The sequence below is a fragment of the Notothenia coriiceps genome, unplaced genomic scaffold (genome assembly GCF_000735185.1).
Source record: "Notothenia coriiceps isolate Sejong01 unplaced genomic scaffold, NC01 NC01_scaffold00037250, whole genome shotgun sequence".
NCBI lineage: Eukaryota > Metazoa > Chordata > Actinopteri > Perciformes > Nototheniidae > Notothenia > Notothenia coriiceps.
Genome location: NW_011369951.1, coordinates 10,244,549 through 10,261,618, shown reverse-complemented (window position 1 = coordinate 10,261,618; position 17,070 = coordinate 10,244,549). Strand labels below are relative to the sequence as shown.

Here is a 17,070-nt window from a genome sequence, read left to right as displayed (position 1 = left end):
TAAAGTGAGTGGTAACTCTTAAGCTGGTAGTGGGGGAGGGGGGACCGTGCGTTAGAACCGCAATAGGACCTGGGGTGGGAGAGGAAACTGGGGGTACAGTCGAGGTAGTAGTTCTAGAGGATGAAGGTGGAGGCGGCGTAACGGTTTTAGTTTGTGATGGAGGGGGGGGCACGACGACTTAGGGAGTAGGTACGGAAGTAGTGGAGGGGCGGAGCTGATAACGTTGCGGGAGGAGTGACCGTAGAGGAGGGTAAGGAGGTATCTGAGGTTTACCATGTTTTGAGACGACGGGCGGAGGAGTGGGTGTGGGCCTGGGCACTTGTGTAGTGAGGGCAAGAGGGCGAGAGAAGTGACCGAGGGGTAGTTTGGTTTGCGTAGTAGAAGTTTGTGATGAGGAGTGGATATTTTCGGGAAGTGGTGGATCGGGGGGATGGAGAGACTGGAGGAGTAGGGGATGTTTGGGGGCTTCGGGAGGGCAGGAGGAGGTGAGAGAGGGAGTGTCATGGTGGTAGTTCTGAGTTTTGTAAACCGTTTGTCTCGTAAGGAGGTCTAGTCGGTGCGGCGAGACCTTGAGGGAGGGGCGTTAGACAGGCGCGTGGAGAGGGTGTGACCAGATGGAAGTTTTGGGTCGACTTTTGTATGGATGAAGAGGCGAGTTCGGAAGTTCGCAATGTCTGATGGGGTTCCGGGTGAACTGAAGTGAGTGTGGCCCGCGGTGCGACCATACGAGAATATCCAGTGCGCGTGTCGCGACTGCTAGAGAATAAGTACTCGTACCGTACTCTCGTTGCATTCGAGCGTACAAAGAACACAGAACGGGCCAGCACACGACAGGAGGGACCACCGGATAACCGACAAGTAGCAGTTTCAAGTACATGAGTTCCAACCGAAGACGGACGCAGTAGTGGACGACTTCACGATGTACCGTACATCTACGTCACTCCCCAAACTTTTCGCTTAGTAACTACATTACCCGAGTAATACTCTTAAACTAAGCTTTTTGCGGTACTCTCTTAAGCCTGCTATCGGATGCACTGGCGAGCTCCGGGACCGCACACTACGCGCTCCATACGCGCCTTCTCCTGACAATTCTACACGTTCGACTAACGCAACCAGTTTTTTTTCAATCTACTTGCTATTCGCGTATATACCATTAGCATGTTATTCCCCATCCCTTCACTCCACTCCTCCCACAGAGTCTCCTGGCCCCCATCCCCTCCCCACTCCCCCCCCTCCACTCCCCATCCTCCTCCCCCACTCCACTCGCCCTCCCATCCTCCCCTCCCCTCCACCTCCCGCCTCTCCCCCGTCGTACATTTCGTGTAACGTGTTTTTCGCCCCCAAACCATAATTGTCGTTTCCCCACACCTCTCCGCCCCCACCCACCTCACCCCCCCCCCCCACGAGCATTCCTCGTCACGACCAACACATTTCCAGACTGCGACGTCCTTCTTCCCTGACGCACCACGCGCAGCCGCACCACCCTCGTCCCCCGCTCGATCCGCCAGCGACTTCCGACGTGTCACTACCCCTCGCTCCGCGCCCCCTCCCCCCACCCTCGTACTACCCCGCGTCGTCCCTCCTGCTCGCAACCGAGGCTCACGCAGCGCACCGAGGGCTTGCCGTCGGCAGCCAGTCCATCACCAGGTCTCTGCACGCGCCGACGGCGTGTAGCCACAGTGCTCTCCCTCAGCACCAGGCAGGTTGGTCGGCAGCCCGCTGTCTAGGTCCCCCTGAGCGACTCGCCAGGTGCCGCCTGCCCACGTGTCTCCGGTCTCCTACGCGCCCGACGCGCTTCGCGTCGGGCGTCGTCACAGCTCTCCTCGAGGACCAGAGGCTCGCGCCATGGCCCAGCCCCGCCTGTCCCACACGTCCTCCTGAGGACAGAGCCGCCAGTGCCCCCCGTGCGCCACGCCTCGCATCCTCCTATCCTCCCACCCGCACCAGAAGCGCGCTGCCGCTGGAGGTTGTCTCACGCGTCCTCCCTTGACGACAGAGCCAGTGCCGTGGCACCCCGCGTGCTCACCCGCGCTCCTCTCGACCCCCGGACAGAGCAGGCTCCGGCCCTGGCACGGTCGTCCACAGGTCTCGCGGCAACAGCACGGCGGTGCGCTGCCGTGCAGAGTGTCCACACGGTCATCACTGCCGCGCACACGAGCCACGTCGTCGACCCCCCTGGCCAATGTCCTCAGGCTCCTCCTGACGGACAGACGGTCCCACCGTGGCAGCGTGTCCCAGGCTCCCTCGCGCGACCAGAGCTGGTAGAGCCCAACCGTGTCCACCCCCACGCCACAGGTCTCTCGACGGACAGGCGGGTGGTGGAAGTGTCTACGGCTGCTCCTCGAGGCCAGAGCGGCCTCCGCGTGCGCGCCCCGCGTCACCAGGTCTCTGACGGACAGAGGGGTGACGTCGCCGACGCTGCCTCACAGGCTCTCCTGACGACAGACCGAGTCGCCCACGTCGCGAAGTGTCTCCAGCTCCTCCTTTTCCTCCCTTGAGACAGGAGGCGTGCGGGCGAGGTGTCCATCCAGGTCTCCCCGAGAGCACAGACGCCGGTGCGTGCGCCAGCGTCGTCACCCCGCTCCTCTCGCACGCCCGGCCAGGGCTCGCCGCTGCGCCCACAAGTGTCTCCTGCACCACCACCGAGCGTTGGTGCGACCAGCGTTCTCGTCCCCTGCGCCGAGGTGCCGCCCACGACGCAGCCGTCGTACACCAGCAGTCCCCTCCTCGAGGCCACCGGCGCGCTGGCACCTCGCGCCGCCAATGTCTACACGGTCATCCCTGCCGGACAGAGGTTCCCACGCCGTCGACGCAGCGCCGTCCCAGCGTCCTCCGTGACGGACCAGACGGGGTGGAGTGGAACAGAGTGTCCCAGCGTCCCTCCTGCAGGACAGCGGCACCCCCCTGCGATGGAAGCTGTCTTCGCCGCTCCTCCTGCCCGACCGCAGAGGTGGGCCCGCCTCGGCCCGCTTTGTCTCGGCTCCTCCTCGCGCGACCCCGCAGGGGTGGTGGAGACGCCGCTGTCCGGTCCTCCTCGAGGCCCGCCCGCCCCGCGCAGCGCGCGTGGCTCGCGCGGTGGTCCCTCCCCATCGCGCTCCTCCTCGCCTCCGGACAGAGTGTGGTCGGCCAGGGTGTCACAGGTCTGCCTTGAGCGACAGTAGGGTGGTGTGGAGTCGTCTCAGCGCTCTCTCGACGACCAGAGGGTGCGCTGAGCGTGGTCCTGTGTTGGTGCCTGAGGAGAGAGGGGGTGTGGCTGGAAGTGTTCACAGGGTCTCTGGAGGACAGAGGTGGTGGAGTGTCACAGGTCTCCTGAGACAGTAGGGTGGCTGTGAAGTGGTCACAGGTCTCCTGAGGACAGAGGGTGGTGGAAAGTGTCTCAAGGTCCTCGCCTGAGGACGAGGGGGTGGCCGGGAGCGTGTCATAGTCTCCTGAGGACAGTCGGGGTGGGTGAAGTTGTCACAGCGTCTCTGAGGACTAGGAGGGTGAAGTCGAGTCGTCTCAGCGTCTCCTGGGACAGAGGGTCGTGGGGGAGGGTGTTCATAGTCTCCTGAGGACAGAGGTGGTGGTAGGTCGGTCACGGTCTCTGAAGACAGACGGGTGGGTGGAAGATTCTCAGGTCTCCTGAGGACACGAGTGGTGCGTGGGTACGGTGGTCACAGCGTCTCCTGAGGACAGAGGGGTGGGTGGGGAAGTCCGTTTCTCAGTCTCTTGAGGACAGAGGGTGGGTGGCAGGTCGGTCGCAGCTCTGGGACAGAGGGTGGTCGGTTAAGTGTCTCAGCGTCTCCTGAGGCGACAGAGCGGTGGTGGAGGTCGTCGCAGGTTCCTGAGGACGCAGTTGTGGAATCGCTCGCCTCGTGCCTGCTGACGCGCAGAGGGTGGGGAAGTTGTCGCAGGGTCTCCTGGGCGCGACAGAGGGTGGCGGCGGAGCGTGGTCACAGTCTCCGTGAGGGGTCCTGTCTCGAAGGAATGGTCAGACAAGTCAGAGGAAGGACAGTCCGTCGGCTCTACGACCGACGCCGGTCGTCGGGGTGTGCGTTGTAGTCTTTTCCGATTACGTGTTCGTGCTCAGGTTGTCTTCCAGCCTTCCTCACCCGGGAGACGGGGGCGCTGTCTGGACGTCAGAGGAGGTCGTCTTTTTCCTCATAAAGTTGTGTGTTCCGCTCTCCCTCGGTGTGGGCGCGCGCGGATGCGAGAAAGGCACGCAGCTCCTCTTGGACTCCAGACAGCCGGGGCCCCCCCGTCTCCGCCGTCGAGGAAGTCCTGGAAGAAACTGAGGGACACACCGTAATCGGGTAAAACGATTACCACACGGCGACGCCCGTGCGTCCGTAGAGCCGACGACTCGTCCTTCTCTCGACTTGTCTGACATTCCTTCGACGACAGGACCCTCAGGAGACCTCCGTGACACCTCCCCGCACCCGCTGTCCTCAGGAGACTGGCGACACCTTCCCATCCCTCTGGTCATCAGGAGACTCGAGACGCACTTTCCAGCCACCCTTCTGTCCCCAGAGACCTCGGCCGACGACCTCCACCACCTCTTCGTCCCAGGAGACCTGAGACACGTTCCACACCCTCTTGTCCTTCAGGCGAGGACCTGCGACACTCACCACCCTCTGTCCTCAGGAGGGACCTGAGGACACTTCCACCACCCCTTTTTCTTTTCTTTGTTCCCCTCAGGAGACTGTGACACTGCCACCACCCTCTACGGTCCTCGGAGACCTGAAGACACTTCCACCACCCTCTGTCTTCAGGAGACTGTGACACCTCCACCACCCTCTGTCCCAGGAGACCTATGACACCTCCCCCACCTCTGGTCCTCATGGGAGGACGCCTGAGTACACTTCCACCGACCCTCTCGTCTGCGCCGGAGACCTGTGACACTTCCACCACCCTCTCGTCTCAGGAGACCTATGAGCACCTCCCCCGCCACCCTCTCGTCCTCACGGGAGACCTGACGGGACACTTCGCACCACCGCTCTTGGTCCTCAGAGGACCTGTGGACACTTGTCCCACCACCCGCCTTGTTCTGTCCGTCAGGCAGCACTGTGTGGACACTCACACCCTTCTGGGCGCTCTCGCGACGACTGGGTGACACTTCCACCACCCTCTGGTCCTCAGCCGAGGGACGCCTGTGACACCTCCACCACCCTCTGTCCTCAGCGAGACCTGGCACTTCCACCACCCCTCTTGTCCTCAGAGACTGTGACACCTTCCACCACCTCTGTCCGGCAGGAGGACCTGTGACACTCACACCTCTTGTCCCTCAGGGAGACCTGTGACACCTACCACCACCTCTCGTCCGTCAGGAGAGCCTGAGTTTATTGAGGGTTGATCTGGTGCCTATGATGAGTAGCTCTGTTTTATCACTGTTGAGTTTAAGGAAATTGTGAGTCAGCCATGTTTTTATTGAAGAGATGCAGGTTTCGATATGGGTGAGGGGAGGGTTGTGAGGGGATTTGGTGGTGATGTAGATCTGGGTGTCATCGGCGTAACAGTGGAAATCAAGGTTGAGGTTGCGAATAATGTGACCAAGGGGGAAAAGATAGCAGATGAAGAGGAGGGGGCCGAGGACTGAGCCCTGGGGGACCCCCTGTGTGACTGGGGAGAGGGCGGATGTGTGGCCAGAGAGGGAGATGAATTGTTGCCTATCGGTGAGGTAGGAGGTGAGCCAGTCGAGAGCGATTATCCCTTTACTTTGAAAACATCCATTTATTGAAAAATAAAATGTGAACAGTATGTTTTTAACAGTTGATGACCCTGAACTTTAAGTATAATTGAACTGAAAAACCAATAAAAAAAAAACAATTACATTTTTTTTTAAATAAAAATAATAATCGTTTTATTTCGATTACGTTGTTTTCCTAATCGTTGCAAGCCAAAATCGTAATCGAGATTAAAATGTGATTAATTGCACAGCCCTAAGAGAACATTGTTAGTCTGAGGAGTCTGTGCATCCAAGTGGACAGAGCAATCAACGATGCAGATTTAAATATCGTTTTTTTTACTGGTGTTGTTCTATATTTACCTTGCACTGGTGAATACTGTCATTACATCTACAGCTTGACCTAGAACATCAATAAAACACAATATTCAAACTAAATCACATTTGGAAACTATGCAATCCAACACGTATAAACACACAAATGTAACTCAAAGTGTGTTATCCCTTCACAAGACTTGCTACCTTTCACATATCATCAGATCAAATACTACCTATGAAAGAAATTTAGTTTTAAAGGGATGTATTTTAACAACCAGCATCACATCATTCATTCTTAAATGTTTATTATTGTCCAGACATGATTCCTGAAAATGCCCTGGAGGAGATGACCAAGAACCTGGATCCTAACCTGGTCATCGCCGAGAAGAAAGAAGGCATTCAGCTCAAGTAAGTGTCCACTATCGAGTGTCAACAGCATTCATGTCGTTTTTTCAGTCTGAATATGTTTGGTACAGGAACATGTCTTAATTTAATAGGATAGGACAAAGACAAATAATAGGTTATTATATTAACAGTCATTGTTACTACTGGGTTTTTCTATACATAGTAAATCCTGAAATTGTGAATATAACCTACGTATATACATTTGAGGTGTAAAGACCTTTAACTGTTGTTTGTGTTTTCTGTAGGCTTTCCCATTTTCCTGCTTTGGAGCTTGATAAATTCCTGGAGGATGTGAGGTAAGAGGCAGCGGAGAACAGCAACAGCGTGAACAAGCTTAGTTACTCTCAATGTATTTAGGCCCCAAAGAAAACTCCATCTGGCCACAGGGGAGCAGTATAGGACCATCTGACTAGTGTGTGTCTGCCATCATCTTTTAGTGATGTCTCGCCCATCTACTTCCGACCCATGGGACCTTATTTCAGAAAGATTATGTATTGAAGTCAATGGAGAGAGAAAACGTATCTTTCGATCCCGTTTGAATTGTGCCACGAATTACACATATGATGTTTGTCAATCTTAAAAAATACTTTCCATTTCAAAAAAATACGCAACTAGAAAGACTACAAATCCCAGAATCCCGGTCCCGCTTGCTGGCTCTTACGGAACCGACTAACTCCCCTTGTGTGTATGCACAGCTCTCAACATGCCCAGACTTGGAGTGATTTTCACCTCTTTTAATACTTTTCGCCTCATTCTGAAAGAAAGAAGTGAAATGTGCCAACGTGACAGCCGTCTTGGTGTTGGAGCGAGACGGGAGATGTAGTTCATTGAGCGGTTTCACACACAAAAATGTGTTACTTCACAGTTTTACGACACATTTTAATTATTTTACTTGCAAAATGATCTTTTAAATTGACAAACATCATATGTGTAATTCGTGGCACAATTCAAACGGGATCTAAAGAGAATCTTTCTCTCGCCATTGACTTCAATACTTTTTCCGAAATAAGGTCCCATGGAGCTCCCCTGGAAAGGGAGGGACTTCGCCTCTCTATCTGAATCCAGCACCCTACTTAAACATTTGTCATGCACTTTTCAAACTTTTGGGTTTATTTAAATATAAAATACTTTTTCCTCATGATCTTTGGCCACTCTTCATTCCGTTCTGCAGGTCTCCATCTCTGCTTCATGTTTTTCCTGCTCACATATTTGTATTTGTACTAATGTTATAATATTTATCCTTCGTTGATATGTAATCATGGCCACAGGTAGACCAAGCTTTTAAAGAATCAAGAGGAAATACTTAATTTTCTAATTTGTTAGTTTGGTGGAACACATTTTTCACTTTAAAAATGTTGACTATAAGGAGAGGAAAACAAAGTCTATATATTAAAACATTTCTTAATTTCCATTATCGTTTCCATCTCCTCTTTCTCTCTCCTCTCTCATTCTCCCTTTCTCCACCTGCCTTTGTTTCTTCCTCCCTTTCTCTCTGGATCAGAAACGGTATTTATCCGATGACGGCGTTTGGGGTGCCCTCTCCTCATCAGCCTCAACAGGAGACGGTTAAATCTCCCGTTGTCGTCCCCTTGGTCAAATCCCCCACCCCTGAACCGACAGAATTGGAGACACGGCGGGTACGTACAGGAGATTATATTGCATATTACAAAAGTTAAAAAACACTCAACAATGGCGACATTCCTCAACAGACAATCCTGATTTCTGGTTGAGTCACTCAGTTATATCAAAACTCAAATGCAAGGGAGATCTTTGGTGATTCATTTCTAATTGATTTCTCTAATGCATTACTGATGAGCGGGAATACAAATGTGAAAAAGACATTCCTCTCTATCTATATCAATATCTCGGTAAATCTTTATTGTTTATCTTATAGCAGAAAAAAGGGACCTTTTTTTCACCGGTTTTTAAGTTACAAAAACACAGAACTAAATCAATTAGATGAGACTTAAAAAAAATGGTTAACCAGAATTTGTGTTCTCTTTCACCTCAGGGCTTCAGTAGGATCAATACATAGGTATACTGTATTTCTTCTGGAGTAAACAACTGTTGTGAAATCTCAACATTAGTTGCCAACTGCTCATATGTATACTCCCTAACTTCTTCTGCAGGTCATTCACATGCAGTGTAACGTTGAATCTGTCGAGGAGGGAGCAAGGTATCATGTAAGTCTCTGCAGTAGAATTTATAAGTTCATCTTTTATTGTTTCACTAATTAAACGTTTCAAAAATGTGTTTCCCCCATTGAGTAACAACTTGATATAATTCCAGATCACTTTTTTCTACCATACAGAAGTAAATTGCAGGGTTTTTACGGTCATTAAAAACCTGGAAAAGTCATGGAAATTCAAAATGCTAATTCCAGGCCCTGGAAAAGTTATGGAAAACAATATTTTTCCCAAAGTTTTGGAAAAGTCATGGAAATGTAACTAAAGTTGCATCAAATATAATTTATATTTTATCTAATCACCAAAATAGCAATACTATAATGATAATAAATACTGTATTGTATAGTAATGAAACTTCAAATGGCATTTAACTGACGAGGTGTTTTTGCTGGTGAGAGATTTGATTTGCTTTAGTCTGTAGAAGCTAGTAAGCCTATTGATTTGTTTTAGAGGCACAACATGTTTCATATGCAGACATTATTTTCCTGTTCCATGTTAAAATAAACCATTTTCAGTGGTACCGCTGACAGAGTAATTTTTTTGGTCATGGAAAATTAGGTAAAGGTCATGGAGAGGTCATTGGTGAAAAAGTGTATGAACCCTGAAATGAATAATAATAATAATGTTATCTGTTGTTGTCTTTCTCTCTTTTTTAGCTAACATTGCTGCTGAAACTGGATGATAAACTGAATAGACATCTAAGCTGTGACATGTTATCTCGTAAGTCCACCTATCCTATAACACACTGACTCTTAATCATCTGTCTGTTTCAATATACAGTCACTCATTTATTTATAGCGCACCCACATCAAAAATGTCCACTTAGCTCTTTTAATGCTCACAGTCAAGTTGTATTTCATCAGAACTACACTAAGGATGAATTGAGGTGCTCAATTGGGTGCTTAAAGGTAGGGTAGGTAAGAATGGAGAAACCAGCTCAAGTGCGCTAGAATTAGAAAATACACAACCGGAAAAAATCTGCCCCTTCCTTCAGACTTCCTTACAGAGCCCCTCCTCCAACACACACGAACGCGCACAAGACCAATGAGATAAGTTTGTGCACAGATGGAAGGCTGACAGGCAGGTAGGCCATCCAATTACTTTAGCTGCTAAAATAACTGCTCGTGGTTTTTACAGCGCCACGGCTTCCACAGATAACATTTTTTTATGTATTTATTGTCAAAGCATTTCAGATATTCATTGCTATCGGGATGTTAAGAGCATTCCATGGAATATAACACAAAGTGTTTCTGAAGTGAACTACCTACCCCACCTTTAAGGGCAGGACATTTTTAATCAACAAGCTTTTCAAACGACCTTTGACATTTCCAACCAGTTAATATTACAATGGCTCCTGCAATTAGACGATCATTTGATATTGTTGGCAGGCGTGTCGGGCATGAGGGAGATTAGGGGGTAGCAAAGAGGATTAGGTGTGTGTGTGTGTGTGTGTGTGTGTGTGTGTGTGTGTGTGTGTGTGTGTGTGTGTGTGTGTGTGTGTGTGTGTGTACATAAAAGCCCTTCTGAATGTGTGTAAAATAGCAATACAAGAATGGGTATAATATTTTCCTTATGGAGTTGGAGAGGGAAGGATTATTGTTGACGCTTGTGTATTTTTTGGACAAACCCCTTCAAAGTAGTAAGGTTTTTTTAAAGTGTGGTAATTTTTTAAAATCTGAATAGTTTAGGTTCACAGCTTGGTTTTGGAGTTAATGCTATAATTATATTTGACTCGAGGGGATGATAAATGATGGAGTTATGTCCGTATGAATGACTTCAAGTCCACCTCACTCTCAGATTTGACCACACACAGTTTTAATACACACTTCCTCTCCATATGTGTGCACTGAGGCATGCTGGGAAGTGAGAGTGAGATTCATGAAAACCTTGCACCTCTATTTTGGACAAATGTCTTATTTATTATAATTACATTCTGGATCGTTTTTTCAGGGCAAAGTCGATTTTTGAATCTGTTTAAACTTGTGGCAGTAGAAANATAACCCAAAGTCGCTTACAAAAACAATTAAAAGTACAGAAAGGGGGTGAACAGGCAGAAGACAACATATTGGACAAGAAAATTGAACATGAACATTACATGAATGTAATGTTCATGTTCAATTTTCTTGTCCAATATGTTGTCTTCTGCCTGTTCACCCCCTTTCTGTACTTTTAATTGTTTTTGTAAGCGACTTTGGGTTATTGAAAAGCGCTATATAAATAAAAGTTATTATTATTATTCGTTTTTAATAATCGTGATATCAATTATTGACCAAAATAATCGCGATTATGATTTTTGCCATAATCGCACAGCCCTATTTTCTCTGACACTTTATTCCTTTATTATTTCAAAAGTACATTTTTTATAAATGATGTTTTGTTGGCTTCACCAACCCTGAATCATTTCTGGCTCCTAAGCCTGCAGGGTGTTCCACTTTCTTCCCCACTTAGTCACTTTTTCCAAACTTCCGCTTGTTGCTGTGAGGAAACTATGACTACTACTTTTACATTCCACATAACCCTCCTGTCCATTGCAAATACAACGGATGGTCTTCTTATTAACCATAGCATGCTAATAAAATCAGAATGACTCAATCTGTTGTTCTGTGTATTCTGTATGTGTGTGTTAAAGACTCACGGTGGTGGCTGACTATGCAATGAGCCGCCAGCAGCTTTAGCAGCGGTACTTCGAACAGAGCTTGGTTAAACAGCAGCTCTCGGGCTGTAGGTCTCATACTTGGATCAGACTCGAGACACTTCTGGATTAGCTCCTACAAAAACAAACATAAAGGTCACAAAGTCTTGTATTATACACAAATGGGACTTTCAAATAAACATTGACACACACACACACACACACACACACACACACACACACACACACACACACACACACACACACACACACACACACACACACACACACACACACACACACACACACACACACACACACACACACACACATCTCTCAGGATACTCATGAACACAAACACACACTCCACTCTTTCTCTCACCCTCTGCAGTGGGTCCTCCAGAAACTGTATGGCATTCTTGATGGCTTCCGGAGAAACTAAAGAGGACTCTCCGTTCCCCTGGATTTCCAAGAGCGCCATCTGAAACACACCGACACACACATTAGCATATTGTTTTAAGAAAGGGCTTATGTTATTCTATCATGTATCATAGGTCCCATCTCACCTCTAAGGCACACATGCCAAACGAGTAGATGTCCACCGCCGTGGTGATATCGTCAGCTACAATGAGAGAAGGAAAAGAAAGAAGAAATATGTACGGATATTCACTTCTTCTATTATATATTGTTTTTTTCGTCTTTGAATTAGATTTTTTCCTGATATAAATCAATATTTGATTATTTTATTGGAACAAAGCCTTTGAGCGTATTGAGTTCAGTCAACATTCAGACATATCTGTTGTATTCATGATACTAAGAAATTGTACAATACCATCTATTATGCTGTGTTGATTTAAGCTGCCATTTTGTCTGAAGCTAAACACTTGTAATGGATGTATGAGTCCTTTAATGCAGTTATATCCTTTAATGATATCAAATGATTCGTATCATCCAGTTTACTTAAAGAGTAAGAAACATGTGGATTTCAGTTTAAATAGAAATACATGTAAAGTGTAATTTCAGTCAGGTCTACCTCCATATTCTGGGGCATAGAAGTGCAAGTTCTTCTGTTCCTCGTGACACGTCTTCACGAGGTTGTTGATGGTGTCTGGAGCAACTGCAGATGTGACAGGAGGAGAGGATATGAAGGAAATAAAGAAGTAGAATGGAGAACAGAGGGATAAGTGGACAGGGAGTCATTGTACACACAATAATAGTTTATTCCACAATGACATCGACATCGACCTATTTATTTAAGCTCAAAAGAACATCAAGAAGGTATCCTTATTGAAAATAGTGTCTACTTGAGATGTAAAACAAGGCATGCAACAAAATGGCTCACAATGAAAACTCCAATGTCTTAAGAGTATCATAATTGTTTTTGGTACATGAGAAAAGGGTTGTATTCATTACTTTTGACACATAATACTGGATCCCAAGATGTGTTGGCGTATTAAAGCTAATGCACCGGCACCTTAATGGTTTGGTTTAGTTGAAGCTAATTTACTTGCAGGATACTTGTTGTTCTGAATTTGTAATGATGGTTAAGTTACAAAGCCTGATGAGACTCGAAAACTAGCACTGTGTAATAACAGAACTTCCCTGAAATGTCCAGTCTTTAAATCCATAATTCAGTATCATCTGACTCCATCACTACCGAACCATCAAGTGAAACTTGCGTAACTGTGTACCTGATCCGATCTTGATGAGCCCGTTGTGTTGGATGAAGATGGTGTCACAGGTCAGGTTGCCATGGAGGATGGGAGGGTCACATGAGTGGAGGTAACTGCAGTCAAGAAAAAACAACATTCACAAATACAGACTACACACAAGTTCATTGTTCTTATACTAAACATGTGTCCTGGATGTCTACAATAAGGTGAAACCAACCTGAGCGCAGACAGGATCTGTGTGCACCATCTCTTCCAAGCCTGTAGGAGCATACATCTTATCAGAGCGCGCACATGTTGGTTTCCAATATGGAGTAACAATGACTCACATCATGTCATTTGACTTTGCTTAAACTGGTACACAATGTATTTGTAAATGCTTTCTCTCTCTTGCCATCTGGCAGATTGGTCCTAGCTTTGGAAAGATGACCTTATCAATATTACTGATACAGGGTCTGTCACTTTTCACATGATATGCTGACTTTCAGGCACCATTCTTCTATTAGGGAAACATTACATACAGCCAATTTGTACCTTTTCATTCATGGCTTTATGATTCTTCTTTGTCTTTTTTAGAAACTGCTTCAAGCTTCCTGATGACATATATTCAGTAATGAAAATCACCTGAAAGAGAGGAAAGAAATGAGGGGGAAATGCTTCGGAAGAAATCATTCAAATTCAAATAAAAAAGATGCTGAAATACTTGTTTGAATTTTTGACAAATGAAGACAGAAGGATGATTCAATAACATTCATATGTTGACAATTGTTGGTTTGTCAGGTCTGAGAGTGAGACTCACCCTGGCTCGGTTCTCCTTGTTGTCGGCCCAGTACTTGTGAAACTTGACGATATTAGCATGTTCCAAATTGATCAGGTTATCAAATACTGCTTTCAATTTCTCCTAAAACATAGGGAAAACAAAATATATTAAAGTATAATAATACGTCATATTGCTATGAAAAAACAAAACACATTCTGCTTTGACTTGACCTGACCAATGGGTAGATGGTAGTATATCTGGCAGAACTATTTATGTAAACAAAGTACACATTTTCACAGTTTTGACCTTCTGGTAGTTTCCCTAGCAAGCCAAGGGGTGACAACAGTGAACTCACAATAGCAGTGATAACACAAATAAAACATACATGATTCGATTATTCAATACAACAAATACTTTAAGAAAAATGCTAAATACTTCCTAGCTCAAGCTTCTGCAACCCGATACAACACAGAGCCAGACATGATGTAACACTATTAACCTGCACATGGTTACGTTAACCTGGACAGGGTGTACCTTCTTATAACAGCATGACACGAGGGGAGTATTTTTTAAATACTTTTCACAAAAGGTAGGAATGTCTTCCTTTGATAAGTCAAAGACATTCCTACCACTCGTTACTTTTTCAGTTTTTTTTAGATGAGCCCATTTAATGCAACAGTATATTAAGGACTGTCTAAATGTATGATACTTAAAATATTATATCAATGTTATAGTGCATTAAAATGACATGGTGGTTCTATAAGGCAGTGTAGCTATTACATTTGACTGAAATGACTTAACACTGGTTTCTCCACATTACAGATCACGCTGCGTCATTAGAACAAGAACGTGTTTGTATACACTGTAGTGAATACGTTTTACCTCGTTATTCTTTATTCATTTTTTTGATCCTGTATATGTGAATGAAGTACTAAGGCTAAACATCTGTAATCATTAATGATTTCTCACTTTCCCACCACACCGTAGCAATACTTGTACCCTTTTGATTCCGTTATTGTACCAGTGGGCCTCACCTCCAGCAGCTTGAAGTTCTTCCTCTCTGAGATCATGACTTCATTCCACACTACCTCGACCCCTTCCTCTGTGTCCATGGCCAGGTACGCAGCATCGATCCCTGGGACATTACGCTGGTTCACCTACAGGACAAGTGACGAATAGCTTAGGGGACAATATATTTTAATACTGAAACGAAAGACCCAGAAACGGTTGAATGGCAAAACAGTGTCTGCTATTCTTTTCCGGTTTGAGCTGACTTGATGATGAGATGCTTGTACCAAACATACGGAATATTATAACTAATCACAAAGCTTGAAAATAACTCCCACCGGGTATAATTGAGTTTTGGAAATCTCCGTAACAATATTCTTCACTAAAGACCAATTTGTGAGGAGAAAATATCAATATATTATTAAATAGATAATGTTGAATATGTCTAGATATTTGACTATAGTGCGAAATTAATATATTTAAAAATATAGCAATTTGAAAATGATGTCGGAGAAGGAGGTTGTTCTTTTTATGTTGAAAAAGTGATATGATCTTCATTTAAAATATTCCTGCATCCATTGATCTAATCAACTACTAAGCTTCAGGACTTTGGTACTTCCCTTTTGATGATAGCAGATAAACGTGATGTGTCATCTTTTGAATCAATGATTGTGTCGGACAGTTCAAACTTTGTCCATCATTTCCACTTTAACCATCAGAGTGAAGCTTCCTGACCGCCCTTACCTCTTCTCTGCGTTTCTGCCAGCGGCCACACGGACTCTCCTCCAGGATTTCCGACTCATCTTCACTCTCATCATCATCCTCAGTTGCAGTGGTGGTGTGGGGCTGTATGGGGGCCACGGGCGAAGCAACAGATGCTTCTACCTGTTGAATACTACTAGGCATGTGTCCTGTCGTGACAATTGGCTTGTTTCCCTCTGTGCCTGGAGCTCCCATCTCCTCGGCCTCCGACATCATGACACAACTTGAATGCTGGCAGCCTTTCCTTCCCTAAGCTCCCAGCGAATGACAGGAAGCCTCGTCCTTGCTTTCTCCTCTCTGTTTGAGCTCGTCACACATCCATGTTCTTCTCTGTCCTGGCTTAAACGAGGTAAAGCTCAAGGAGGGAGGGCTCTAAACAAATGACATGCTTAGATTTGAAATCATTGGGCTATAACGTTATAATAATATTTTTCAGAGGTGGAAGAAGTACGTTCAATACAGAGTTAAATCCCAGGTCAAATGTAAGTTAGAGGGTCTCGAGCATGTTTTCTCTTCAGAGATTGATAAATGTTTGTTTTCCTTGTGTTGTGTCTTAATATTTGTCCTCGTTTGATGTTGATGCAAATGTTGCAGCTGTGATGCAAGACAAAGGTCAGACTTGATCTGACAATAAATTATTATTTCATCATACCTTAAGTACTCTGATCTTGTACTTAAGTACAAGTAGAACTACCAGAGTGTAGTTATACTGTGTTACAAGTATAGGTCCTGCAATTCAAAAATATTAATCAAGTCAAAGTAAAGAGCTATTAGCATGCAAATATACTTAAAGTACCATAAGTAAAGTTACTCATTATGCAGATTGTCCCATTTCAGAATAACATATATATCTTTTGATTATAGTTATTGACCCATTAAAATGTTATCAAACCTGGTAAAAGTAGAGCCTATTGTAATGACTTTGTATAGGGCAGGGTAGCTAATGAATTTACTCCAGGTGTAACCAAAGCCTAATTTAAGTGTTGATTATATTTCACATCATTAATCCAAATTTACGAAGTAACTAAAGGTATTTAATATATGTAGTGTAGTAAAAGTACAATATGTACCTCTGAATTGTAGTGGGGTAGAAGTACAACGTAGCAAAACGTGTAAATACTCAATTAAGGTACCTACAAATTGTACATTAGTACAGTACTTGAGTAAATCTACTTTACACCACTGATATCTTCTAACGTACATTAGTGTTTTACCAACTAGCCAACCTAACGTTACCTACTGAGAAGGGAATTGTATTGGTGACCTAGCTTAGAGTCAGAGAGTTGGCGTTTACAGGACACTAAACATTAACTAGTGAAAACTGACAAGCTGTTGTAGCTAATTTAGCTTCAGAAGGCTCATGCTAATGTTCAACGCTAGCTAGGAGAAGTTCAGCCTACCAGTTATGTGCTAACTTTTCCCTCGGCTAACATGCTAATAAAAAGGTAAATAAACAAATAGCTAGCCCAAAGTTTAAAAAAACTCACCGTGGAACCGAAAACTACCTTGGATAAAATAGCCTTGGTTTACATACTGATGGAAAAGCAGTAAAAAAAGATGCCATAAGACAAAAATGCTAGCTTGTTCGTCATAAAATATGTTGTTGGGTTTCAAGTTCTCTCTGAGCAGAAGTGGGAGGGGCGGGGCCGGAGTTAAGGAGCGCTTGT

General features: G+C 45.7%; 1 protein-coding gene across 1 annotated transcript; it reads right to left on the bottom strand.

Moving 5' to 3' along the window:
- Positions 1-6,432: 6,432 nt before the first annotated feature.
- On the bottom strand, positions 6,433-17,021 carry LOC104967283 (nuclear receptor-binding protein-like). Its single transcript, XM_010796698.1, has 12 exons — positions 16,891-17,021; positions 15,386-15,773; positions 14,668-14,790; positions 13,673-13,774; positions 13,408-13,497; positions 13,094-13,134; positions 12,895-12,989; positions 12,237-12,320; positions 11,770-11,825; positions 11,586-11,684; positions 11,207-11,339; positions 6,433-6,464 (listed from the first exon to the last, which is right to left on the bottom strand). Exons 2-12 carry the CDS (start codon positions 15,617-15,619, stop codon positions 6,433-6,435), a joined length of 1,089 nt encoding a protein of 362 aa, XP_010795000.1. The 5' UTR covers positions 15,620-15,773; positions 16,891-17,021.
- Positions 17,022-17,070: the final 49 nt, after the last annotated feature.